Source organism: Tenrec ecaudatus, chromosome 6 (genome assembly GCF_050624435.1).
Source record: "Tenrec ecaudatus isolate mTenEca1 chromosome 6, mTenEca1.hap1, whole genome shotgun sequence".
NCBI lineage: Eukaryota > Metazoa > Chordata > Mammalia > Afrosoricida > Tenrecidae > Tenrec > Tenrec ecaudatus.
In genome coordinates this window covers 105,045,702-105,072,035 of record NC_134535.1, presented here as the reverse complement: position 1 = coordinate 105,072,035, position 26,334 = coordinate 105,045,702, and the positions used below count along the sequence as shown (strand labels likewise).

General features: G+C 43.2%; 1 protein-coding gene across 2 annotated transcripts in view; it reads left to right on the top strand.

Moving 5' to 3' along the window:
• Nucleotides 1-10,276: 10,276 nt before the first annotated feature.
• The window catches only part of SSPN (sarcospan), a 42,117-nt gene continuing 26,059 nt past the window's right edge, over nucleotides 10,277-26,334 (top strand). Inside the window, exon 1 of one of the 2 annotated variants that reach the window (XM_075551969.1) lies at nucleotides 10,277-10,575. In XM_075551969.1, coding sequence (XP_075408084.1) covers nucleotides 10,303-10,575 — 273 coding nt within the window. In that variant the 5' untranslated portion in view covers nucleotides 10,277-10,302. Of the gene's footprint in view, nucleotides 10,576-11,879; nucleotides 12,073-26,334 lie in introns of those variants that run through there. The other variant, XM_075551970.1, reaches the window with a different exon arrangement.

The following is a 26,334-nucleotide window of genomic DNA, read 5'->3' as shown; positions in this document are numbered from 1 at the left end:
GGGGGAGAGCAGAGTGGAGACCCAAAGCCAATAAGTAATCAATTGGACACTTTCCTGTCGGAAGGGCCACAAGGAAGAGAAGAGCCAGTCAGGGTACAGTATAGCACCGATGGAACACACAACCTGTAGTTCTTTAATGCTTCCCCCCCCCCCACACACACACACACACACTACCATGACCTAGCTTACCAATCTGGCTAGACCAGAACATGTATACTGGTCCAGATAAGAGCTTGAAACACAGAGAATTCAAAACAGATAAACCCCTCAGGACCAATAAGGGGAGCAGTGATACTAGGAGGGTAAAGGGGGGTGGGGAGTAAGGGAGAAGCAATCACAATGATTAGTGGGGTGAGGGTGGGGGGTCGGGAGGAGGGAAAATGAGGAGCTGATGTCAGGGGCTCAAGTAGAAAGAAAATGTTTTGGAAAAGATGATAACATATGTAAAGATGTGTTTGACCAAATGGATATATGTGTGGATTTTAATAAGAACTGTTAATGCCCCCAACAAACAAACAAATAAATAAAAACACTTAAACAAAAAAAGAGAACAAAAGAATTAGAAAATACATGTCAACAAAGAAGATACATGAATAGGAAACAGGCACCTGAAAATATGCTGAACATGATTAATCATTAAATAAACACACATTAAAACCACCTCTGCTATTAGAATGGTCAAAATGAAAAATAAACTGTGCCTACCAGTGTTGACCATAAAGTTGACAAACCTTCTCGCACAAATACCATACACGATGTGGTGGGCATCATTGTTTATGATGCATTGAAATCTCTCTAGCTGTAGAGTCATGAGACCTCGCCTACCCTGTGGCATGACTGCTTCCTCATGTCAATCATGGTCCTCCTGCCCTCGGCTTTGTGCTAAGGGCTGGCCACATAGTGAATTAAACTTGAACAGGGCGAGTCAGAATCTCCCAATAACATATAAAATATGCATGGATGATGCATGTAGCCTTCTCTTCTTTCAGGAAAGGGGGCAGATTTATACCCATGACTTGGAAAATTGTGTGTAGAATAACACAGGATAGGCTGCTGGGAAAAGAACCAGGCAAGTTTTGCCCAAAAGATGAGAGTTGGGGCAAGAGACAGAGGTGTGGTGGCAATCCCTATTCGAGTCTCTGGAAACAATTGTGTTGCAGCGAGCTGGCCCTGGAACAGCCCGGCTAGTTCAGCAAGAGCATCTTCATCATCGGCATACTCTACACGTTCAGTTAATATTTGTCGGATGGTTACATAAATCAGCAAGCCAGTTTATTTTCTTTTCATTATTTTTTTTTTCTATTCTGTGAAATCAAGGCACCTTCCCTTCGCCACCCCAGCCTTACCCATGAGCATCTTAATATCTGAAATAAGAGACTCACAGAAGCATGAAAAAAATGTATCAAAGTGACAAGTGAGCAGCAAGTTTGTTTCCAAAGAGACACGATATTAAAATAACAGAATCTTCCTGGTCAAATTGTGTGAGAAGGTACAAAGGCATTCTAGAATAGGAGAGGCATCTTATAAGGTACTATTTATAATATTTTTGCAATTTGGCATGTGGGAACATGCCAAGGTCTATTTAAAACTCTGTACCACATTCGGTGAATTTGTACCAATAACCCATCATTCCCAACTAATTTATTATATCTGGAACTTCTGTTGCGATCTACTAATCTAAATCATAAAATTAGCCAGGGATGGAGGAAGGTTGGTGGTCAAAGTGAAAAAAAATTATTATCAATTTTAACCATGTTATTCACATATACTTCACATATTATACAATTCAGTGGTTTCAATATATTTAAAAGACTGTACAATCATCACCACAATCAATTTCATAACATTATATCCATTTTTTGATTCACTAGTATTAGCTCATTTCCCCCCAACCTCCCCTGCAATAACCCTGAGAAACTATCAATTCAGTTACTGTCTCTATAGATTTACTTACCCCAGATTTCATATAAAGGAAAACATACCCCCACACAAAAACAACCAACAGCCACAACAAAACGAAACGGATCCAAGCAAAAATTGAATAGTTGGTTTATAATACACAGGATATTTAAAATTACTTTGTGGTACTTATAATGTTATTATTTAAGAAAAATGGATGATAATTTATCCGTATTGTCTCCATCAAGTTATTCTCAAAGACAGTCTTGAAAATAAACAAACAAACAATGGAGTTCAGGGATTGTAATGAGCTAGGGTTTGTATCAGTGCAGGTGCGGTGAAGGATTGGAAGGTCCTCAGGAGATGCACTGACCCCGGGGCTGCAATACTGGCTCAGGCACAGAAACTGACTCAATGGAACGTAGCAATAACAATAGCTGAGTCCAGATGAATCTGAATGACTATTTGGGTGTTCCACGTACATGTCACAGCCATATAATATATTTTGCACTGTGTTGAGCCCTGTGGAACTGTTGGTGATCCAGAAAGGACAGTGTCTGCCCTCAGGGAGCACATGGTCTACTCTAGAGACTCCACATATCAGTCCTCAAACCTTGCTCCTTGGCAGGCGTAGCACCAGATTTAAAGCAAAAATACCTGGGTTTAAGAAAAAAGAAAGTTGGCTTTAAGCATGTCACTTAGCACTGAAGAGCTACTGCACAGGACCTTAGTGAGATGTAAACAGATCATGCTCTTGTACTTGGAAATCTATAAAAAGATGCATACATTTCAGCCATCATTATTGTATGTTACAGAGATCTACTCTTTTGCCTACTTTGGAGTAAATTTCAAAATGTGGCCGATACAAACTTCCTTATATTTGTAAGAAACAGCAATAAAATGTGTTGTGTGATAAGATCTGGAAAGAAAGTGACTATATTTAAAATCTATAACGTTTTGAATGAAAATATCAAAATTCATTGTATGTATGTTTTAGAAGAACCCGCCAGGCAAGAATGATCTCAGCTGCCTTCCTTTCACCTCCTGCAAATGTAAGTGCTCCCTACCTGTTCTTACGGTCTTTCTTCCTATCTCCACCTGTGAAGTCGTTTCCCTTTAAGACAAATTCTCATCAAGTTCCCCGCTCCCTAGCATCTTTGTTACCACACTCCTCATCACAGACAGACAGAGCCAAGTGTTACCATTTCAAAAGGGGAGACAGACTCTTCTTCAACTCCATATTTTTCTTTTCCTTTCCTGCCCCTCAGCTAAACTTCTTGATAGATTGATAAATGTCTTTACACATGCTCTTTCCTCTTTTTTCTAACTTCGTTTATACTTTTTTTTTTTTTTACTGTTTTGTAAAAATATGCACCACACAACTCCCTGCTATTCCCCTACTTCGGCATACACAGTTCCGTGACAGGGGTCCATACGTCACCTGGTATTATCTGTATAACTGTCCCTGTCCTCAGGTTTCCCACTCTTAAGGTGGATTTTTTTCCCTTTAAAATTCTCATATATATTTTAGAGTTCTGCTGTCCACATAGCTTATAGTTCTTTAAGATAGTTCTAATGGAGATAAACTTTTTTAGTAAATGAGCTCAAATTTGTTTAACTTAAAAATGTGTTTCATCAGTGCAATACCGCACCCTAGATATGCCATCCCTTTTGTGTGGCCCTTCTGTGAAGGACGGTCCCACGATCTCCCAGGTTGTGTTTTGGGTCTCTCCTTCATGTCAATTTGATTACTTATGTTTGAAATTCTGATACATATTCCTGTCGACATCTCAGGGTCACACAGGCTGGCGTGCTTCTTCCATGTGGGCTTTGTTACTTCCCTGCTGTGTGGCTACTTGTAGGAGGAGCAATGGGACTTGTAGGAGACACGCCTTTTGGTCAAGAATGCTGAGCGCTTACTCTCGGTCTCGCTGAAATCTTAGACTGCCATGCGGGATTGTTCTAGCAAAGGTCACCAATGACCATTTCTTCATTAAAATCGAGGAACACTGCATGCTCACCTCCCACGCTTTCTATGGAGATGTGGGAAGATATTTGCATATGCAGACGGAGAGTTAAGGGAGAAATGTGGGCTTCTTAGGCATCAGTGGACCTATGGGATGAATCGTTAAGTCAGGGAGGATGTGCAGAGAACTAAGCACGGAACACTGAAGGACACCGGCACGTAGATGAACAGAGGAAGTAGAGAGCTTTAAGAAATCTAAGAAGACAGGTCTAGTGGTTTCTTCCTTTCAATCGATGTATTTAAAGTTTCCTCTCCTTAAAAGAGTCAGTTCTGGTGGCACTGTGGATTAGATGTTGAACTGCGAACTGCACGGTTGGTGTTCAAAACCATCAAGCGCCCCAAGGGAGAAAGATGAGGCTGTCTCCTTCCATGAGGATGCACAGCCTTGGAAACCATAGAAAGGCTTTCGTTGAGACGGAATTGACTTCCATGGCAGTGGGTGAGTTTTAAAGGTGAACCAGACTTGCTTCTCAAGAGTCGAGTATGGCTGACGCATCACCATGTAAGTTCTGAGACTGCGTCGTAGAAAGGAGAGACTTTGCCTTGCTCTCTCAGCTTCTGAACCTCTCTGTTCGGTGGAAGCAACCATCCTGCTGTGAGGACACCCAAGTGTTCCCAAGGAGAGGCTCCCGGACGGAGAGACCATATGAAAAGGCACTAACTTGCCGGCACGAACAGGCCACCCTATGAAGGGGCCTCCTTGAATGTAGATGCTTCAGCCTCCATCAAGCCTTCAGAGGACCCCTGCCTCCCAGTGTCCAGTCTTACACCTGAGACCCTAGCCACACAGAACAGACAGAGAGGCTCCCTGCTGTGCCTCATCTGCGATCTTGTTCCACCAAACCACGAAATAACTATCCTCGTGTTAAATCACTGCCTTTTGGGGGTAATTTGTTACCCAGCAATAGGCAGTTAGGCAGAAGGTCCAGAAAGGAAGGAGAGAAATTAGGAGAGTTTGGTAAAATACTTTAAATTGATCAAAAAAGCTACTTTTTCTGTGGTTAATGACTGATGACTCTCTAATGACTTCCAATTTTTTAAAAATTGTGTTTAAATAAGTGAAATACTTATGCACAATTAAATGCACAGACCTTAAGTGTTTTTAATGATGAGTTTTGAAAATTTTATTCACCCACGTGACTACCAGCTAAGTCAATATCTAGCCAACTTCCCTCCCACAGAAAGTTGCAAGTTCTCATCTCAATCCCATAACCACTCTCTGACTTCTATCACCTTGGATAGTTGTTTTCCCTTTTTCATTTTAAAAACATATCTTTGGATGATATGGCACGCATTACTTGGCGTCTCACTAGTCCGTCTGTCATTCAAAGGATTGCCTGCATCCATTGCGCATTCCTTCTTCCTGGTATTCTAATTTTATGAATAGTTCACAGCTCTTTGACCATTGTGCTCCCTGAATTTCTCAAGTAAAGCAAATTTAGCTGTCGATTCTTTTTCGTACACAGTGGGAACATTAACGTTACATTTATAAGTACATTTGATGCCATTAAAATAGCCCATTATTTGTTGTTGTCATTATTAGTTACTATCTAATCAGCCCCAACTCATGACAACCTCATGTATGCAGAGAACGGTGCACAGGCCGTGACCACCAGGACCTGGGTTTGCAGCACCTCTGTGTGGGGGTGCATTACCAACTTGTCAGCTCGCAACCAAGCACTGAGCCATTTGTGCCACCCAGGGACTCCACGTAGTATCTTATAAAGCGATACAATCAACTATGAAATGACTGACAGTTGTCTTCCCCACGGATCTCTACCGAAGGTGTTAGCCATCCGCTGACGTAAAGAGTATACTTTCCCCGCAATGTTGAACTTAAAATGGCAACGTTCCATGCAAGACAACACAAGTGAGGCAATTAGTTTTTAACAGAAATTGGACACACAGACACATTTAGAATGAAGATAGATGAGTTGGCAGTACTTTTTATTTGTTGTGCATAAACCCACAAGCACATACACACACACATACACAGGAATCAACAGCATCTCTGAGTCACTGGAGGTACGGAGATCAATGATACATGTGGCGCTGCGAATTACAAGAAAGGTCCCAAGTGCTCTCTGCAGAGTGCTGAATACGTCTTTAAAGTAAAGGTAGTTGGCATTTTCATACATGTAACTGCATTTTAAAGATGCCTGCCATTTAGATATTCGAATTGCAATGTTCTTGTGAAATCTTGTTTTGTACTTGGGGAAGCTAAGATCACATGTTCAGGAATACTTGGTTTTGACATGAATTGTAGTTGCACTTCTGACTGACATTTATTAATGACACTGGTTTTAAAAAGCCATCAGCTTCCCTGTTCTGAACATCTCCAAAATGATGCTAAATCTGAGACAGAATGCAAAGATAGAGAAACGAAACTTAATTTTGTTATTTTCCCCAGAGGACCAAAACAATCTAATGCCATACATTAAAGACTGAGCAATTTCTAATTTTGACTATATGTCAGTTTTGAGTTATGAGAGCAGCCAATAGAGTATTTTGTGTCTACTTTGCTTTCCCCCCCAGGTAATATAAATATGTGAAGAGGTCATGGCTTAACCTATAAAATAGTGACACTGTAATTTATTAATACCCCCAAAATGCCCTATTCATTTCTATTAAACTTGGTAGAGAGCTGGAAATGATATTTTTCCAGTGGAAAGGCCATGCTAGAGGATATCTTTCTTTCTTGTGTCCTTACTGTGTGTCGCATCCCCTTTCTTATCTCAGCTTTGATTTCTGTCTTTCTATCACCAAGCATTCGACATCTGTGTTTCTCACCCTCCTCTTTGCATCAACTTCACTGTATCAACGAAATGAAAATACCATCCTCATTCTTGTCATCCAGTGGTATTGCTGAAGACCAGACCCCCTGAAAGTTGGGATGATTCGCCCAGGAGGCTCCCTGCCATACTGTCTTCTACTATGGAGGCTGGCATTTGCGGTAGGAAGCTGTGTTCAGACTAGAAGGTGTGCAATTTACCTGGGATGTTGTTCACTCCCAGTGATTCCATTTGTGACCTGTCTCCACTAGGCAATTAAAAGTAAGCCCTTATTATAAGACTATGGGAGACTAGCCTTATAATTATGAGCTACTCTAGTTCTGAAACATTGATGTCCCTGCAGGAGATCCTATTATCTTATTCTAGTTTTCTACCTTAAATCTAATTTAAGGTTAAGCCTTAGTAGGCAAGTGACTTTGGCCAGATTATGTAATAATTCCCACACTGAATTGTCAATCTTTTAAAAGTAGAAACTGAAATTATAAGGTTGTTTTAAGGATTCACATTCAGGTATGTAAAGTGCCAAGCATGCACTCGTATACTGAGTAGATATTCACCATTTGGTGGCTACGTTATTAATTTAGTAAGGACAAGTAATTGATTCCAAGTTGTCAATCGACTCCCTATGCATGCGTGTTTACTACATATAAAGAGAAAAATAAGCATCATTCTGGGTGCCAATTGGGTTTCTCCGCCAGGCCCATGTCAGTTGGGTATCTCGCTGTTAACACCAGCTTTATTTATCTATACTCAGTGGAAGTCCTAGATGGGTCATGGTCTTAAAGCTGTTAATGACCTTGCTTCTTCAGGTCTGCTCCTCTTTTAAGAGAGGACCCAATTTCTAGGTTGCACACAGTGAAGTCTGAATGGGATTCTACTTTTTCAGCCCTTATGTTGGTTCCATAGCTGTGCTTTTTCCAGAAGGAAAGTATAAAGAAAACATTGGAGTTTAGCAAATAAGTTAGGGTAAGAAGATGTATATTTTCAAAGGTACCTTTGTAGGGACTTTGAAATGTTTAAAGTGAGTGGATAATGATTATTTCATGTCTCTGAAGAAATAGAAAGAGGGTAGACTTTATTTAAATGAGCTGGTAGAGAACAATGTAGGTCATTTTCCTGTGTCTGAAGCAATGACGTGAAAGCCACGTCTGACCTCAAGGTAGATTTCTATGAGGATGAGGTCAGACGTGGCCTCTACCCTCCATCCTTTTTATTTTTTGAAATCCTATCTTGACACCAACATTGTGAGCACGGAACATCTGCAGCTGCGTTTGATAACTCACTGTAATGGCCACACAGAACACACAGACAATACTAGTGATTACGGGAAGAATTGGGGAAGTTAACAGGTTACAATTCGGGGGAGAAATATACAAGATACCAGTGTTCAGTTCAGGATAGTTCCTTCTCACAGGCAGGCCTCTCTGCCCCGCAGTCATTTGGCCTAGCTTTGGCTCTGCTCAGGCAATGCTTAGGGCTGCCACAATATATCCAAAGGGCATTCCACTTTGCTATGAGCCTTAATTTGAAGGCACTCAGCTCCAGTTCTGTGATCTGTAAGCCTGTCTCCCCCAATTAAGTGCACAGAGGCTCTCTATTCTACAAGCCAGCCCCCGAGCCCCAGCGACCTCAGCTTGCCTTGTTTTCTGCATTGGGAAGCCACCACTCTTGCCCATGCTCTGAGTCACGCTTCTGTCCTCGTTCCTTCTCTGCTGTCCCCTTGTGTCGGAGCTATCTCTTCCATCAAAGAGGTTCAATGCTCAGGGATCTCAGAGATGCTCTCCCCTCCAGACTCTTTTGTTTATAGTGATACCTCCTTTGCCTGCTCCTGCGATGGCCCCTTTTATACCCAGCTGAATGGCAATCCTAAACAACTCCATTAATCACATAATCCAACCTTTTACCACCTTCTTAGCCAGATCCACCAGGAAAACAAAAGCCATGTGATGGGACTGAGAGTCTGTGGCTAGAAGGATAGCCCTGGTGATGCAGTGGATAAGGGTTTGGGGTGCTAGCTGCAAGGTTAGCAGTTTTAAACCACTAGCCACTCTGTGGGAGAAAGATGGGCAGTTTTACTTCCACCAAGTGTGACCATTTAGGAAGCTCACGGGGCGAGTTCTAGCCCGTCCCTGTAGGGGCATTATGAGTCGAGATTGTCTGGATGGCAGGGTGTGAGGCAGATGGCTAGCATATTAAATAATCCACTGAATTCCAGCATCTTAATGCCTGGGTAGTTTTATTTGTTCTTGAAAACCAATTTCTTAATATTATATTGAAATATTTTTGCCCCGTATATCCCTATATGTAGATATGTAAGGCTAGATGGATATATAAATATCCTAAATGTAATGGGATCATTTCTTTAATGGCTTCAATGAAATTGATGCCCCAGCAGTTAAAGAATTCAGCAGGTCAAATCCATCCAAGGGTTCATTGAAAGAAAAGCCCTGGAGATTAGTTCTCCGAAGATCACGGTCTAAGAAGTCCTCTGGGGCATCTCCACTCTGTCCTATAGCTTAGCTAGGAGCCAGAAGGGACTGGAAGACACTCAGCTATAGCTGATGCAGAGGACGTGTAAGCGGTGAGAAGAATAATCCGTTTCATTGATTTTCTCTCTGAACTTGGGCAGAAACCAGGTGCTTCTTAAACATTCTTACTCTAGTACATTGTAGGTGCTTTAAAAATGATTCTAACGGTGACTAAGAATACTCTTCCAAGGTCGTCTTGTGGAGATTAGTGAAGACGAGTTGGCAACACCATAAAAACAATTCAAAAGAGCTCTTTAAAAAAAAAAAAGCCTGTGATAGAATTCACTATTAGCCCAGTCTCCTGTCAATGGTTATTTCAAAAGCAAATGTCTTCATGACCAGGAATCTTTTGGACTCCCTTATAGCTTCCTGTGCGGTGGTGGTGTCCTCACCCGCATCATCCGGCTTGGCCTCGTCTTTGTCCAGTTTCAGGAGTAATAAAGGGATCTCACTCTCCTCTTTTTGTTCAAGCAAATGATCTCAATGGGGAAAATGACTTGATTTGTCAGCTGAATTGCAGGACTTGGCACGAGCGAAGGGTCTGTGCCTCTGTTAGAAAATAAGAACAGCTCGACTTCTGAAAGTCCTTCGCAGCTGGGAGGCCGGCAATGCCCATTTTTGGAATAAATTGGCTATGAATTAAACTCAAAGGATTTAAACATTCAGCACCTCGCACGACACCTTTCAGAAAACACAAACCAAACCAAACCACTGAGGAAAACAGACACCATCTACACACACACACACACACACACTTCTCTAAGTGTGCCCCTGGATCAGGGAGGCCAGGGCACCCGCGCGCAGCTCCGTTGAGCCACTGGCAAACCCTGCCTGTGGGCATAGCAGGCGCTGCCTCCAGGCGTGTTGGCAGTTGGCGACCCCCCTCGAATCCCCCTTGGCTAACAGGCTCCCTGTGGCCTTTGGAGGCTCAGGCCGAGTTGGCTCCAAATGTTTTCCATATTTGTTCAGGCTCCGTAATCCGAATACCAGGGCCGGCCCCGCCCGCCCGCCCGCACTGCGCTCCGCTCCAGGTCCGCGCGCCGCACTCGCAGCCGCCATGGGCAAGGACCAGCGGCCCCGCGGCGGGCAGGGGCAGGGGGGGCTGCCGCCTGCCGCCGAGCCCGCCCAGCCCGGGCCGCAGAAGGGCCCCGGGGCGCCCCTGGGGCGCGGGGACGAGGAGGAGCAGACGTGCTGCGGCTGCCGGTTCCCGCTGCTGCTCGCCCTGCTGCAGCTGGCCCTGGGCATCGGCGTGACCGTGGTGGGCTTCCTCATGGCGAACATCAGCTCCTCCCTGCTAGTCAGAGACACTCCGTTTTGGGCTGGCATCCTTGTAAGCATTCCGTGTGTTTTGCCGAAGCGCGCTTGCCACGCAGGAATGCGGGGCCGCATGGGGGCATGGAGACTAAGCCCACTGCATGCGCCCCTCGGGGCTCGCTCTGCTTGGGGCCTGACGCCTGGCACACTGGGGTTTCCTGCCCTTCTCCCGCTTGGTGCGCCCACTGCTCCAAGGAGTGGGATGCTCACTTGCGGCGGGGAGGCGATCTCCAAGCTGGCAGAGTTTGTCACATCGAGCCACCCCAATAACAACAGACTCACTTTGACTGTTTTCCTGATCCCTTCTCCCGGACTCCACCCCTGCCCCCGGGTGAAGTAGCAGAAAGTGAGGCCAACGCAGCTAGTAAAAGCAGTCTAGGAGGAAAGCCTGTTCGTGGGGTTGCCTACTGGGTAATATTACTTTTATTTTTGAGGTTCCCTGAGTGTTTATAAAAATAATCATCTTTGGCAGAAATTCGAGAATACAAAGATGTACAGCCTCAATCCATTGGAGTCTGAAGTAGGAGAACCCAGGGCGCTGGCCAGGGCAGAAGTATATTTGGGGCTCTGCTAATGGATGTGTTCTTGTTCCTCTTGTTCTTCTCCATGTTCTCCTCCTCCTCCGCCTCTTCCTCCTCCTCTTCCTCCTCTTCCTCCTCTTCCTCTTCAAATAATTTTATTGGGGGCTCTTACAGATATTATAACAATCCATAAATCATTATTACATTGAGCAAACTTGTACATATGTTGCCATCATCATTTTCAAAACATTATCTTTCTACTTGAGCCCTTGATATCAGCTCCTCCTTTTTGCCACCCTGGTGAACAGTTGATAAAGTATTTATTATTATTTCATAGCTTACACTGTTGGGTGTACCGTTCTTAAGCAGAACGCTGCTCTGCTCTTGCGCTGGTCTGTTGAGGCGCATTACATAGTTGGCTGAGGTCAATGGATCCTTTACTTGGCCTGGGGTGCCATTTCTGGAGCACCCAGTGTGCGTCTGTGCTGCTAGAGGGCTACATATACGATTTCTAGGCCCCCATCTGCACAGGGCTCCCAGTTGTTATCAACCCCATTCCTCAAACGAGAGAACCAACCTTGGCCCAGACTCACCCAGGCTAGGAGTCGGCCAAGCCATCAGCCAGGTCCACCTCTACTTCTGGAATGCCTAACGACGCCTGCTTGCTCCTCCCAGAGCCACCTGTCACTGGCTGTCACCTTTGTTTTGTCCTTTTAACATTATGCTAGATTCCAGGGCCTTGTCGTTTATTCAAATCTTCCCCATGCATTATTGCACTTAACAGGCGAGAACGCTGTGAGGCAGGAACTAGGATTCCTCTATGCACATGAGGACTCTCAGGCTAAGAAAAGTCGAACAATCTCTGAAAGTCCAGAGGTTGAAAGCGGTGGAGTCAGCTGACACGAGGACTGGGCCGGCACGCCTAACCTCCCATTGCATAATTAGGGCGATTACTGACCACGGGAACTACAAATCATAAAACAGCCTCCCAAGTAAGTGCGGACCGTGACAGGCTTTAAAGGTACCTGATAAATATGCATTAGTGCAGCTATTTTCTAATTAAGATTACTTGAATTCACAGATTCTTGAAGAGTAATTTAAAACTTTTAATTTGTGTACTAAGAATTCCCATGGAATGATCATGATTAGCGTTTTCTAAATCAAGTGTTTTTAAAAATAGCTTCTTTTCACTGAGAGATACTAGGTGTTTTAGTCACCCCAGCGACTGTCGAAGGTACTCGGGTGGGGGGTGAGGGGGGGGAGGTCTGTCCTTTAGGGTTCGGCTTTTTTCTTTCTTTTTTAAAAGAAAGGGAACTCCTTTATTAAATGGTTTCAAATATAATTTATGAATATGTTTTCTTCCCTCTATTTCAACCTCACAATGCCTGTTACCAAAAAATAACCCAAAAAACAAACAAGCATAAGAACCACAACAAGTTAGATGCAGGAAGGAGGAAAGGAGTTCTTTTAAGATTCAGTGCATTAACATGCAAATAGTGCACTGCTCAAATTTCATAGCCTGAACTCCTCATGATCCTGGAACCTCCCTGGGTGTGGCACAAAGGCGATGCTAGACAGTGTTCTGTACTTTCCAGTTTAGGATCCAGGTACCATTTGAAGTTTGTCCATTGGGTGTAACCCTGATAGTACCTTACATTTACTCTTAAATTTTCTTTTTATTTATCATTTTATTGGGGGCTCGTACAACTCATCACAATCTATACATCCATCCACTGTGCCAAGCACATCTGTACATTTGTCGCCATCATCATTCTCAAAACATCTGCTTTCTACTGGAGCCCTTGGTATCAGCTCCTCATTTTTTTTTCTCCATCCTCCCTCCCTCACGAACCCTTGTAATTTATAAATTATTATTGTGTTCCATGTCTTACACTGTGATGGCTCCCTTCACCCACTTTTCTGTTGTCCGGCCTCCAGGGAGGGAGCTATATGCAGGTTTTCTCTTGGCTGGACTATCTCTAGAGCAGAGCGGCTAGTGGAGAGGACCCGAGGGCAGTGAGGACGTGCTCAGAAAAGCTGGGTGAACCACTCCCATCGCAGCTGGGCAGAGCTGCAGACAATATGTCACTGTCCCACAGCGACACTGTGCTTGTCCCCATCATCTTGTCTGGGGTGAGTCCTGGACACTCTGCTGTGTTTTCAGGCAAGGACAAGAAAGACAGGCAGACAGGATGGAGCAGGGCAGATGCGGAACCTTCACCCTCTGGGCTGCACGCAGGGTGGCCTTTGTTAACGCAGTACCTTTGACAAATGACTTAAACTCTCCAGGCTCCCACTCCTTCCTTTGTCAAATCAGGATGATAATAAGAATTCCTGCCTTTTAGGGCTGTTCTTGGGACCACTGAATGCATGTCAAGCTCGTAGAGGGATTCTGCTTCACGATCAGCACTCCTGAAGAGCACGCACTCCTTTTGCTAGCTTCTAGTGACTGGATCATTGGTAGAGGGACTCTTGAGCATAGCAGTTGCTCTTTCATCCACTGACCTGGACAACAGTCGGCGTGACTTGCTCTTTTTCCCAATACAGTTTGATCCGAAGCAAATGTGACTGTGGTAATTTTCTCTGTCTTGTTCTCAGTGAAGCTACTGTTTAGCCATCTCAGAGACCTCCTGAATCTCTTTAGAGGTTTGTGAAAATGAACTTGGTGAATAGAAGTCTTCTCACGATCATTTCCCCAAGGGCTAGGGAAGGATCCTGGGATGGTAGATCCATAAGGAATATTGAAGAATTTGCACTTTGGGAGAGAGCCCACCCCCTTAGACCAGAGTAATGCAAGTCGACTTATGGAACTGGGTCAGAATCAAATCGGCTTCTAGAATTTAAGCAGAATTCAATCAGGGTCCCCTGCCCCATCTACAGCTTTATGTACATCTCTGTTCTGTTTCTCACCATTCTGGTGGCCCTGACAAGAATCTGATAGGCTCTTTGTTTTATGAGGGTTACCGTTCCATAAGGAGCCCTGGTGTCACGGTGGTTAAAGCAATCGGCTCCTACCTGAAAGGTTGAGAGTTTGCTCCACAGAAGAAAGACTTGACGGTCTGCTTGCACAAAGATTACATGCAAGAAAACAGTATGGGGCAGTTCTACTCTATCCTACAGGGGTGACTCAGGGTCAGATGACCCAATAAGCAAGGAGAGCAGGGGTTTATTTGTGTTATTGATTAATCTGTAGTGAAGAATTTCACATGCTTTTCATCACATCTAAGCCTCTGCCTCTCTCCGTGGCTGGTACCCACCTTTCTTCCAATCCCCTAGAACCTTCCTCCAGAACCAACATCTCTTTTCAAATGTACAGTCTCTGACAGCGATGGAGTACCCAGTAAGCCAGGTAAGCATGGGATTATCTGTGTTTACTTACTAGTCTGTAGTAAACAGTCCTACATATTTTTTTCATGCTGACATATGGAACAGTTTACTACAGATTAGTAGATAAGCACAAGTAAGCCTGTGCTTATCTTGTTTCTTAGGCAATTTACCACTGGACAGATTGATCTGATGGCAATGGGTACTGACTGTACTACACTTTGAGATTTGGAAGCTGCCCCAGAATGCTGTGGGGAGGCACCTTGGAGTCACTTTGACCTGTCGTGAGCTGGTGGGACAAAGTAGGACTGTTCAGTAGGCTGTTCTTGGTTATAGTTTTTTAAAAAAAACCACACATTTTATTGGGGATCATACAACTCTTATCACAATCCATACATACATCAATTGTGTAAAGCACACTTATACATTTGTTGCCCTCATCATTCTTAAAATTCGCTTTCCGCTTGGGTTCCTGGAATAAGCTCCTCATTTTCCTTTTTCCCCTCTCCCTCCCTCCTCACTCCCCACTCCCTCATGAACTCTTAAAATTAATAGATTATTATTTTATCTTATTTTACACTGCCTGGTGTCTCTCTTCACCCATTTTTCTGTTGATCATCCCCCAGAGAGGAGGTTATATGTAGATCCGGGTGATCGGTTCCCCCTTTCTACCCCCTTTTCCCTCCTGGTACCGCCACTCTTGCCACTGGTCCTGAGGGGTTCATCTGTCCTAGATTCCCTGTGTTTCCAGTTCCCATCTGTACCGCTGTGTATCCTCTGGTCTAATCAGGTTTGCAAGGTAGAATTGGGATCATGATAGTTGAAGGAAGGAAGTGTTTAAGAACCAGACAGGAAGGTTGTGAGTTTCATTGTTGCTACACTAAACCGTGAGTGACTTATCTCCTCCCCCACTACCCCTTTGCAAGGGATGTCTAGTTGTCTGCAGATGGGCATTGGGTCCCCATCACGCACTCCCCTCATTCACGATGATATGATTCCCCACCCACCCCACCCCCGCCTTTGATGCTTGAAACCTGGTCCCCTCAGCCCTTCATGATCACACGTTGGTGTGCTGCTTCCATGTGGCTTTGTTGCTTCTGGACTAGATGTAATCTTAATGGGAGCAACTTTCCATTCAAGTCTTTATCCTGTGGGGACACTGGATGGCTTCAAATTGCCAACATTTAGGCTAGCAGCTCAGCACAGAACTGCGAAGACCTAGGCAACTGTATCTGTACTCACAACAGGTGACTTCTTGTTGACTAACGTCTAGGTGACTTGATGAATAGTCAACAAACACCTGGTTTATACACGGAGGGAGCCTTCAGTGATCTCTGACCATGGGTTTATATCAAATCGCATTTTAGAAACATGAATAGGTTGGGTTGTTTTTTTCCCCTTCTTCCAGATCTATCTATAAATCTGTGATTCCTTCTACTGCCATCAAAGAGATAGTCGAAGTCTTTTTCCTTCCGTTGCAAAAGATTCTTGTAAAGAGCAAATAGAATGGAGGTTTTGTCAAGACTACACAGCCTGTAAAAAATGTCATTCTTCTCTCAAAATTCTTTATAGATTGAGGTTTGCAAGTCCCAACACAATGACAATACAAAGTGAAACAGGCTCTTTGAGGATGAACTTGGCTCTGGCAGGGGAAACTAGGAAATAGACATTTTCCTGCATATTCCGCAATCGATGGTGTGAGTAGCTGGGTCAAAGAGGCATTCAAGTTTGCTCATCATTCTGGAACTTGTCTTCATGAACAATGGGTACGGATTGAAGGACTCTAAATCCTTGGAACTTCTCACTATTTCTTATTTTTATTTCTTATTCTTATTCTAGTAAATACTATTTTAGTTGAGGTTAAGCATAGCATGTTTGAATTTTGGCTTATTTTCTGAATTCAGTGGCATTTGTTCAGGATATCTGCCCTGCAGGGCAGTGGTTTTAAAATAATGAGTGCATCATATATACCGGGAGGAGAGCTCTAGACATCCCCATGGACAACGCATGCCCTTATTATACCTGACAGTAATGAAGACTTCCTATTAGAAAATTTAGCCTTCACAAATATTGTTAAAGCCCACTTACCTTTCTGAGTATTTCACTTGTAGTGATTTATTTGGCTTGGCATCTGTACTCTAAAATCAATTTAAGAGCAAACTCTTGTTTCTCATCCCCAGTGGAGAGCTTTAGTTTTTGTTAGCCCGCTGACCCTTGGAGGAAATGTTTCCAATGAAAGTGGGAATTTATTTGTCCAATTGAGGGTTGTAGCCTCTTTGCCGTCCCTCCATTTCTGTATACCTCAGTTTGCTGCAATTAGGTCCTTGGTAAGTATATGAGGAGGCTTAAGAAAGTTTATGAAAAAGAATGAAATGAAAAGATGATGGATTTTTTCCATGAGCTTTCTGAAGCTGTGTTGTACATCCTGCCACAGTCGCATTTGAAAGTTTAAGGATGGGTTTCATAGGCAAGGCTGAATATTTCCCAATGCCATTCATAAAACCTCATAGAGACGGTGATGACGAAGAGCTTCAATAACAGCTATCATACGTTAGCTTACTGTAAAGAATTCAACGTGTAGGCATATCTGGGCTTCAAAAATGGATCCCTGATCCTTGACTTGACAGAAAAGACATTTTACACGAGTTTGTTTTATAACAAGATGAACCATAAGATTCACAAGTAAGTTTATAACATTAAGCAAGTAAGGAACAGATATAGTTAGTATACATAATTTATAAGTAAAGAAAGCAAGACATGCTGTTTTCTTTAAATGGTTTGACACATATGTGGAGGGCATATGGAAAATAAGGAACAAATGTCACTGTTATCCGTCACTGCTATGTAGACAAAGTGATATGTTGTAATTTGGCTAAGTTATTTGAACATGGTTAGGAAGAGCAACAAGAAAAGAGAAAAATTTGGCATTGGGGCGTTGGCTTGATCCTTTAACAAGTCAAGGAGCTAAATGTGGTGACACTTTTCCATGTATATGTATTGGGATTTGAGAAAGTTAATCTGGAATTGTGTTTTTAGGAGCACATTGAATATGAATCCATTGTTTTCCATATTGAGACTTTAATATGCTTCCACAACCTAATATAGCATCTCTGATACCACTGGGAAATCACTTCTATTATAGCAACTGTCACAGGATTGTTGAGAACTGAGCAGTAGATAATTACACGGTCTAGCTCCATCCCCTTGGGGTATGTATAGTAAATAATGGTAGGAAAATAATCTCATAGGTACTTAATGTTCTCATGGTAAATATAACATTGAATGTAACGGAATTAATTTGGAATATGAAAATAAACGAGACAGTCAAGAATTTGGTGGTATATTTTCTGAAAGAATAGTAGGAATATGGAATAACTAATTAGGAATATTAAGATTGAATAAAATCATACACCCATGGTGATTCAAAATAGCCTGATATGGTACAACAACAGATGTGTAGACCCATGGAACACCATTGGGCTTCTATAAATAAATCCATCCAGCAGATTTTTAGTAAAGAACTGAAGTCCATTAAATGTGGAATAGGTAATATCTTTAACAAATAGCATTGACAAAACTAGACGCCCACCTGCTGAAAAAAATGAAATGAGATCCATACCTCACTTCAGACATAAATACCAACTGAAAGTGGATCAAAAACCTACATGTTAACCCGCAAATGATAAAGTTTATCAAAGAGAACATAAGGGTGAAGCTCAAGGTCCTCATTCTGGCACAAATAGACTCTCAGACATAACCAACAAAGTACAAAGAGCAGAAGATAAACTAAATACCTGGAAGCTCCTGAAGGTTAAATACTTGGGCTCATCAAGAGACTTCGTCCGAAGGGCAAAACGAGACACTACTGACTGGGGAAACAATTTGGCCATGACATATCCCACAAGGGTCTAATCTCTAAGGTATATAGAAAACGATAACATAGCAACAACGATAAGAAAAGCAACCCAATCGAAGATTTGCCGAGGTCATGAACGCACGTCCCCTAGGAAGAGTTCCAGAGGACTAACACACACTTGAAAGGATGCTCATGCTCCTTAGCCAGCAGAGAGATGCCAACCCAAACTCCAAGAAGTATCACCTACCTTGACATTAACGGCGCTGGTCCCCAAGCCAGAAAACAACTGCTGGTGAGGCTGTGGCAAGATGGGAACTTTGACACCACGTTGGTGGGAGTGTAGAGTGCAAAATGGTATCGCCAGCATGCAGAATGGTATGGTGCTTCCTTAAAAAGCTATTCACCGAAGTGCCATCTGATCCAACAATCCAACTCCTTGCTGTATAGCCTAGAGGGAAATCAGAGCTGTGACGTCAGTAGACACAGCACACTAATTCATTGCAGCAGAGTTACCATAGCAAAAAACAAACCACTGTAAAATTGATTGTGGGAAAGGTTGTACAACTCTTCTTGATATGATTGAACTATTGGATTATATGATATGCAGACGAAATGCCAATAAAACTGCTAAAAAATACAAAACCACCATCGAAGGATTAACAGATAAATTGTAATACATACATACAAGGCAGCACTATGCAATGATAAAAATGTTAATGATGAATCTGTGAAAACCTGGAGGACATAATGCTGGTTGAATAAGTCAATCACCAAAAGACATGTATTTTGTGAAACCACTATTACAAAAAGTCAAGAACAGAACTACACACAGAGAGAAACGTTATTTACTGCTTACCAGAGACGGAAGGAGAGGAGAGGAAGGTTCACTAACTAGATAATAAGTTTGTGTTAATTCAGGTGAAGAGAAAAACAAGGCGTGATATGGGTGAAGTCAACATAAAGTGACCAAGGTAAAAGAAGACAGAGATGTATGCAAGGAAACAGGACAATTACAGTAAATTCTATAACGTATACCATCCTGCAACACTAGCAATAAGGGATGATTAACTGCGAATGGTTACAAAGGTGCAGACATATGCTAAATACACAGAGGAGGTCACGGAGCACACCTGCATCAGATATATGTACCGTTGTGTCTACAGACTTTTTGGGTAAGCAATCTATTTAGATATATATTTAGATGATATCTGAATTCAGATCCAGATATAGACATAGGTATGTTGTTGTCAGGTGTCAAGTAGATTCCAATTCACAGTGACTCTGTACAACAGAACAAAACACTCCTCAGGCCAATGCCGCCCTTACCATTGTCGTTGGGTTCGAGCCCACTGTTGCAGCCACTGTGTCAGTCCATCTCCTTAAAGGCCCTCCTCTTGTTCATTGTCCCTCCACTTTAAAGAGCCTGACGTCCTCCTTCAAGGATTGGTCTCGCCTGTAAACAAGAGCATTTTGGCTGTACTTCTTCCACGACAGACCTTTTTTGTTCTTTTGTTCAATATTTTTCACCAGCACCATTGTCCAAATGCATCGATTTTTCTTCGGTCCTCCTTATTCAGTGTCTTACTTTCACATGTGTATGAGGCAATTGAAAACACCAGGATTCGGGTTAGATGTAATTTCATCCTCCAAGTAATATCCGTGCTTTTCTCTACCTGAAAGAGGTCTCGTGCTGCAGATGCAGTGTGGTGTTTGATCTCTTGATTGCGGCTTCTGCGGGCACTGAGTGAGGATCCAAGTAAGCCAAAATCCTTGACAACTTCAATCGTCTGGTTATCACGATGCTGCCTATCAGTTCAGTTGTGAGGATTCTTGTTTTCTTTACATCAGTTGCAATCCATGCTGAAATCCTTGTTCTTTCATTACCAAGCGCTTAAGGTCACCCTCATTTTCAGCCAGCAAGGCTGTGTCATCTGCCTATCACATTTTGTTAATAAGCCTTCTTTCAAGCCTGATGTCATGTTCTGCTTCCTATAATCCATATGCTCTGATTTTTGCTCAATGTACAGATTTAATAAGTATGACGAGAGGATACAACCCTGGCACACAACTTTCCCGATACAAAACCATTCAATGTGCCTTTGTTGTGTTTGCACAACTACCTCTTGATCCATGTACAAATTCCACATGAGCACAATGAAGTGTTCTGGAATTCCCATTTTTCTCAAGGCTATCCACAGTTTGTTATGGTCCACACACAGTTGAGTGCCTTCGCATAGTCAATGGAACAAAGTAAGAATCTTTCTGATCTTCTCTGCTTTCAGCCAATATCCATCTGAGATCAGCAATGCTATCCCTTCTTCCCCACTCTCTTTGAACTTGGCCTGGATCTCTGGCTACTCCCTGTGAATGTTCTGCTGCAACTACTGTTGAATGTTCTTCAGCAATATTTTACTTGCATGTGATATCAATGCCATTATTTTATGATTTGAGCATTCTGTTGGGTCACCTCTATTTTGAATGGGTACAAATATGAAGCTCTTCCAGTAGAGCAGTGTGCAGTACAGGGTAGTACCTAACATAACTCTTCTAATCAGTTGTTGCAATTTCTACCGTCAGCGATTGGGTAAAACTAGGCAAACGTGAGGTGCCTGTGGCCCACAATGGGGATTGGAAAACTTGCTAATAATATACATAGGTACATGCCACCCACGTGGGGTGGGACCATGCAAATAATGTGAATTGGAGTTTAACATGGGGATTAGTTTTGCCAATCTGTTCTGTTTTCACCATCTCAAACGCAGGGTAGAGCTCACTCCCATCAAGAAATAAGAGCCAGCAGTGGAGCATGTTCTTTGGACCCCCAAATCCCTGTGTACAGAACCTCCCTGATCCAGGAGACAGAATTGTGAGACCAGAAAAGGATCAGAGACATGGCAGAGATGTGACCATGATGTAGAAGCAGCAAAACCTAGAACAAGAAGCAGTGGTGGACTTGATGAGCCAGAGCCAGAGCCAAGTACACTGGTACTAAGGCTATTGGCAGAATGAAGTGCCTTATGGGCATTTACCAGAAGAGCCAAGGGGGCTTTGTGATATTGTCCACGTAGGGGAGAAGGCAAGGGATGCATGGCTGTGGGAGTGGTTAAGAACAGATGGTCTTGAATGAACATCCATATCTTGCGTATTTCTGATCCTAAATTGCAACCTGTTAACTTCCCAAGTAAACCCCACGATAGTGCGTACTGCCTGGTAATGGATGATAAAACCCAACAGAGAAGTAGAGAGGATGCTGTGGTAGAGATGGTTGACATCAGAACTGGTGAACGGACTGTAGACTGGAAGCATGTCTGGCCTCCATTTTGTAGGAATTGACCTTGGGCTGATATTGAACTTGACTTTCCTTTCTCCTTACGAAATTAGAGGAAATCAGACATCACCCCACACCGTTTTTACAAGTGTATGAGTGACAGAGGTATGAAAACTTCTTGGGAAAAACCAAATACCTTGTGAGTCCGAGTTACAGGGCTTGAAGGCTAAAGGCCACGATCTGTGGGAACATCCAGGATAATTGACACAACCTAGTTCATAAAGAAAGATAAAGATCTACATCCTCTTTCGGTGCATAGTGGCTACTGTCTTAAAAGCTTGAAAGTGGTCATCTACGGCACAGCTACTTGTCTCTTCTCATATAGAGTAAAGGAAAATGAAGAAAACCAAAATTTTAAGGAAGTAATTAGTACAAAGGACTAATGGTGTACACCACAGCTTATCTAACCTGAGACCAGACGTGCCTGGGTACCGCTATCAACTGCACTGATCAGGAACACAATAAAAAAATTCAGTTAGAGTGGGTTAAAGATGTAGAATGCTTCAAATTTATTAAAAGAAATAAGCATATTTACTGATGACAGAGACTAGAAGACTCTCTAGGACTATGGCCGTAAGACAGCCTTCTAACATACAACTGAAGCCGCTCTCTGAAACCACCTTTCAGCCAACGAACAGACCCACCTTTAAAATAAACAGTAATACCTGGGAGGGACGCCTCCTTAGACCAACCAAAGATAAGAGACTAAAAAGGCAAGATCTACCCAAAAGTAAAGATGAGAGAGGAGGACAGGGAAACTCAGCAAATGAAAGTGGAGAACCCAGGGTGACAATGAGAAGATGCTTGTGGGCATTAAAACCAGGGTCACATGAACATTTGTTATGTGACCTCTCACCTCAACCACCATACAGTGTTTAAAAAAAATGAGACAGAAAGATTGCATGAGTTCTTTCAATGCTTAGAAATCCTAGGAGAGATGCGCTTTCAGCTCCACTTCAAGCTTCATCCTGAGGTAGGCATGCAAAGGCTTACAGTGACCGAGTGGTCCCTGAGCATCCTTTTTTGTTTGTTTGTTTCAAATTTAGAGCATATCCTGTGGTGTGGATAGAATGATATCAAGCACTTCATTTCTGGAAACATTTGAGAAATCAATAATCATTTTGGTTTTAAATTTTAGATTATAAAAAAAAGTTTTTTTGAAATATTTGTTGTTAGCTGCCAGCCAATCAGCCTCCAACTTATGGTCCCCTCTATGTTATAGAGGAGCACTTCTCCAGGGGGGTTGCTTCCCTGTAATCTTTAGGCCAGCCCTGTTGTCTGCTTAGTCTCTGAGTGGTTTTGAACTGCTGACCTTTTGGTACGCAGTTGATGACAAGCTGCTTGTTTCATCCAGCTCTCTTTGATAGAAATGATAGCACATAGGTGTTGGGGAACAATCAAAGAAAAATAAGACAATTTATTTTCTTACCTTTTTGTAAACATGTATATTTTGGGGGCCAGTAGGTATCTACCCCCTGATACATAGATACATAGATAACTGACTGCTGAATTAAAATCTATTTATATAATCCATACCTGCCATAATGTTTGAACTTGTATGTATCCATTCTTAAATGATGGTTTAGGGGATGACCTGGAGTACCACTTTCCAATCCAGACATTTAATTTCATTGACAGCACTTAGGAGACTGGTGAGGTAGTAATTAAAGAACATACGTTTCCTCCACTTTGTGCTCCTGGGTTCCGAAAGTATTCAGAACACACACAGTTAGTACTATCAAGAAGTTTTATTCCGTGTTATAAGGAGACTGCAGGATTTTTACAAAGAAGAGCTCATTTGACTTCATGTTTGCAGTCTCGTAATCAAAATAAATCAGGGAACAGATAGAACAAATTCGATTGATGTGGACGGATGCTGGAGGTCAATACCCCCAGTTCTCATAACCGGCCGCGAAGAGATCCATGGCGCGCACTTCCCTCATCTTTGGTCCAGCAATTTCACAGGGTGCCAGGATGGTGTCCGCTCTCAGTTGGTCGAGAGGAGATGAAGGTTTTCTAGCCATCAGCCTATCACATAGTGTTTCTAGAAGGGCTATCCACATGCCCACGTTGTTCCCGGCAAGGTTAGCATCAGCATTCAAAGGATATATTCAAGGGGATTTTGAGAAATTCCCCATGCATGTTTCTGCATTAATAGAGGATAGGAATGGTATCTGCTATTTTATTTCCCCCAACAGTTTTATTGGCTTATAATTCATATATCATACAATTCAATAACTCATACACATCACCACTCTCAGTTTTAGAATTTTCATTCTTGTACTCATCATTATTAGCTCCCTATTTCCCCCAAGCCCCATTGCCATACCCCCCAAGGGATCATTAATCCAGTTACTGTGGGATCTAATTTTAGTTAAGCTTTAATTAGGTATCATTTCACCTTAAATGCAGTTCATTTTTAGGACCTATATGCTGGAACATTGGAAGTGTTGGTCAAAGATGTCAGATCTTAACATTCTAGTTGTTGAAGAAGCCCTACTGGTGCAGTGTCTTAAGCACTCGGATGCTAGTCTATAAGTGGACAGTTCAAATCCATCTGCCACTCCATGGGAGAAATATGTGGCAGTCTGCTTCTGTCAAGATTTACAACCTTGAAAACTCAGCTGGCAGTTCTGTCCTGTCCTCTAGGGTCACTGTGAGTTGGAATCAACTAGATGAAAATGACTTTTTAATTTTCAGTGTGGCTAACTGCTATGAAATCGGTCCCATATTTATGGAAGATCCCTTATACAGCAGGAAGAGATGGTTGTGATTCATCGAGTTGTCAGTGGTTGACTGTCAAAGTGGACACTTGACCTTCAGAGTCTGTCTAGACTGTAAGCTCTGCTACACCTGCTCAGCCTCGCACAAGCCTCGGTAGCAGTGGCGGCCGCACTTACGGTGCATTGGCTGGAATGGAACCCAGATCTCCTGTATGGAAGAACAGGGGAACTTCTACCATGGAGTCGCCATTTATTATAATGTGCTTATAAGCTAAAGGGGAATTTTTCAAAACAGAAAGGAGGGAATAAAGGAAGGAGGGAAGGAGTGCGGGGAACAGGATTTATAGTATAAAATGCATCAAAGTCCATTCCAGAGGCACATCCTCCTTCAGATGGTTTGGATGTAGCCTCAGATCTCAGAGTATCGAAAGAAAACTTGGCAGGCTTAGCTGTCAGATGCTGAGTGAAGCAGCTCCCTCAGCCACCCTGGCTAATTTTAACATTCGTATGTGTCCACCTACACATATGGCAATAACTAAAATACATTTTTCTGTTGATGGGAGTATAAATTTGTTCAACCACCTCAACGATCCTTTAGCTCATTTCTCAGCTTATTAACGAGGGCCCTCCGGCTCTCACGGCACAGCCAGCAGTCTGTTTCTGGGGAAGATTCTGAGCCAGGAAACAGAGCCGAGGCGATACAACGGGGCACCGCGGCTCTGTGCTCATGCCGGAGAGGAGCATATGGAGGAGGTCGTCTGCATGCATTCACAGATTGCTGCTTTTATCAAATTTCTGTAAAATAAAAATCAAGTTGACTCAGCGACTGAGTATAATTGTCGGAGTAGCTTAAGCATCTCATTTGTTGCTTTCACCCTTTGAGGCTGAGGAAATGCCACTTAGTGAATCCTGCTCTTCTCGGCGGCTTCAGGATCTGGCTAAATGGCGTCTTGGCTTCTGAGGCCAGGACAAGAGGAGAGTTGACCAGACTGGGCTATTGAGGGTGCTCTGATTTTCAGTAATTAGAGGTTCTCCCTGCTTCTGAGAGTCTATCATCTCATGCTTGCTGTTTCTAGAACTTCAGGGAAGCCACCTCTCACTCACGTCCTCTGGGTAATAGGCAGCCACTGTTTTCATTTTTGTTGATGGTTCTGGAAATTCGCTCACCACTCTTCGTTCTGTGGAAGGCGTTATCCTTCGTGATGAAACTGTGTCAAGAATGGGCCTGCTCTTCCCCGGTAGATCCCCACTGTGGGCACATCTTCAAAGGCTTCTCATAGTTCGTCCAGCTAAGAAATCCAGAACGAGGCTTTGCTCTCCTTTCTTTAGTCCTGCAGAAGACTCGAAGCATCCCAGAAGGGAAGACGGGAGGAGGCTCCCAGCACGCCTGGTTTCAGAACAGTTGGTCCCACTTTCAGAACAAGTAGCAAACAAAAGGATCATCTTTGTTAAAGTATTAGAGGAGTCTGGTTGGGTTTCTGAGCATCTTTAGAGTGGACGCTCTCTGGTGTGATGCTGCTGGAGCCATATCCCCTTCCTCGGACAATCGTGCGTGTGGGTGTTTGCTGAGGGCTAGCCAGCAAAAAGTCCAGCGAGTGCAGCAGACACGATGGGCCAGGCTTTGTCCGCAAGTGAGCATTCTCGGAGTCTGCTGAAGAAGTTCCGGTGGGCCTCCACCTGTCGTGGCAGAAATGAGCAATTTCCGTCTCGCTGGTGCTGGCAGAGGCCGCAGGAAACTTCGAGGACCCAGTTTCCATTGTTCTTGAGCATCTGGTTCAGCATTCCTTGTAAGGGGCCGTTTAAAGGTTTCTTATCCCGATCTTGTGGATAATAATGATAGGCAACATGAAAGGAAGGGGAAATTGCTAATGTGTTCACAAGACCTTGACTAGAGAATCGTGGCTTTATTACGAGCAGAAAAAATAGTACGGCCATTACATGCTTCTTTCCAGAATATCAGGTGTGGCAGACATACCAGGCCGGTACGCTCGGGCTGACTATTAGCTCAGGGTTAGCTCTGCCT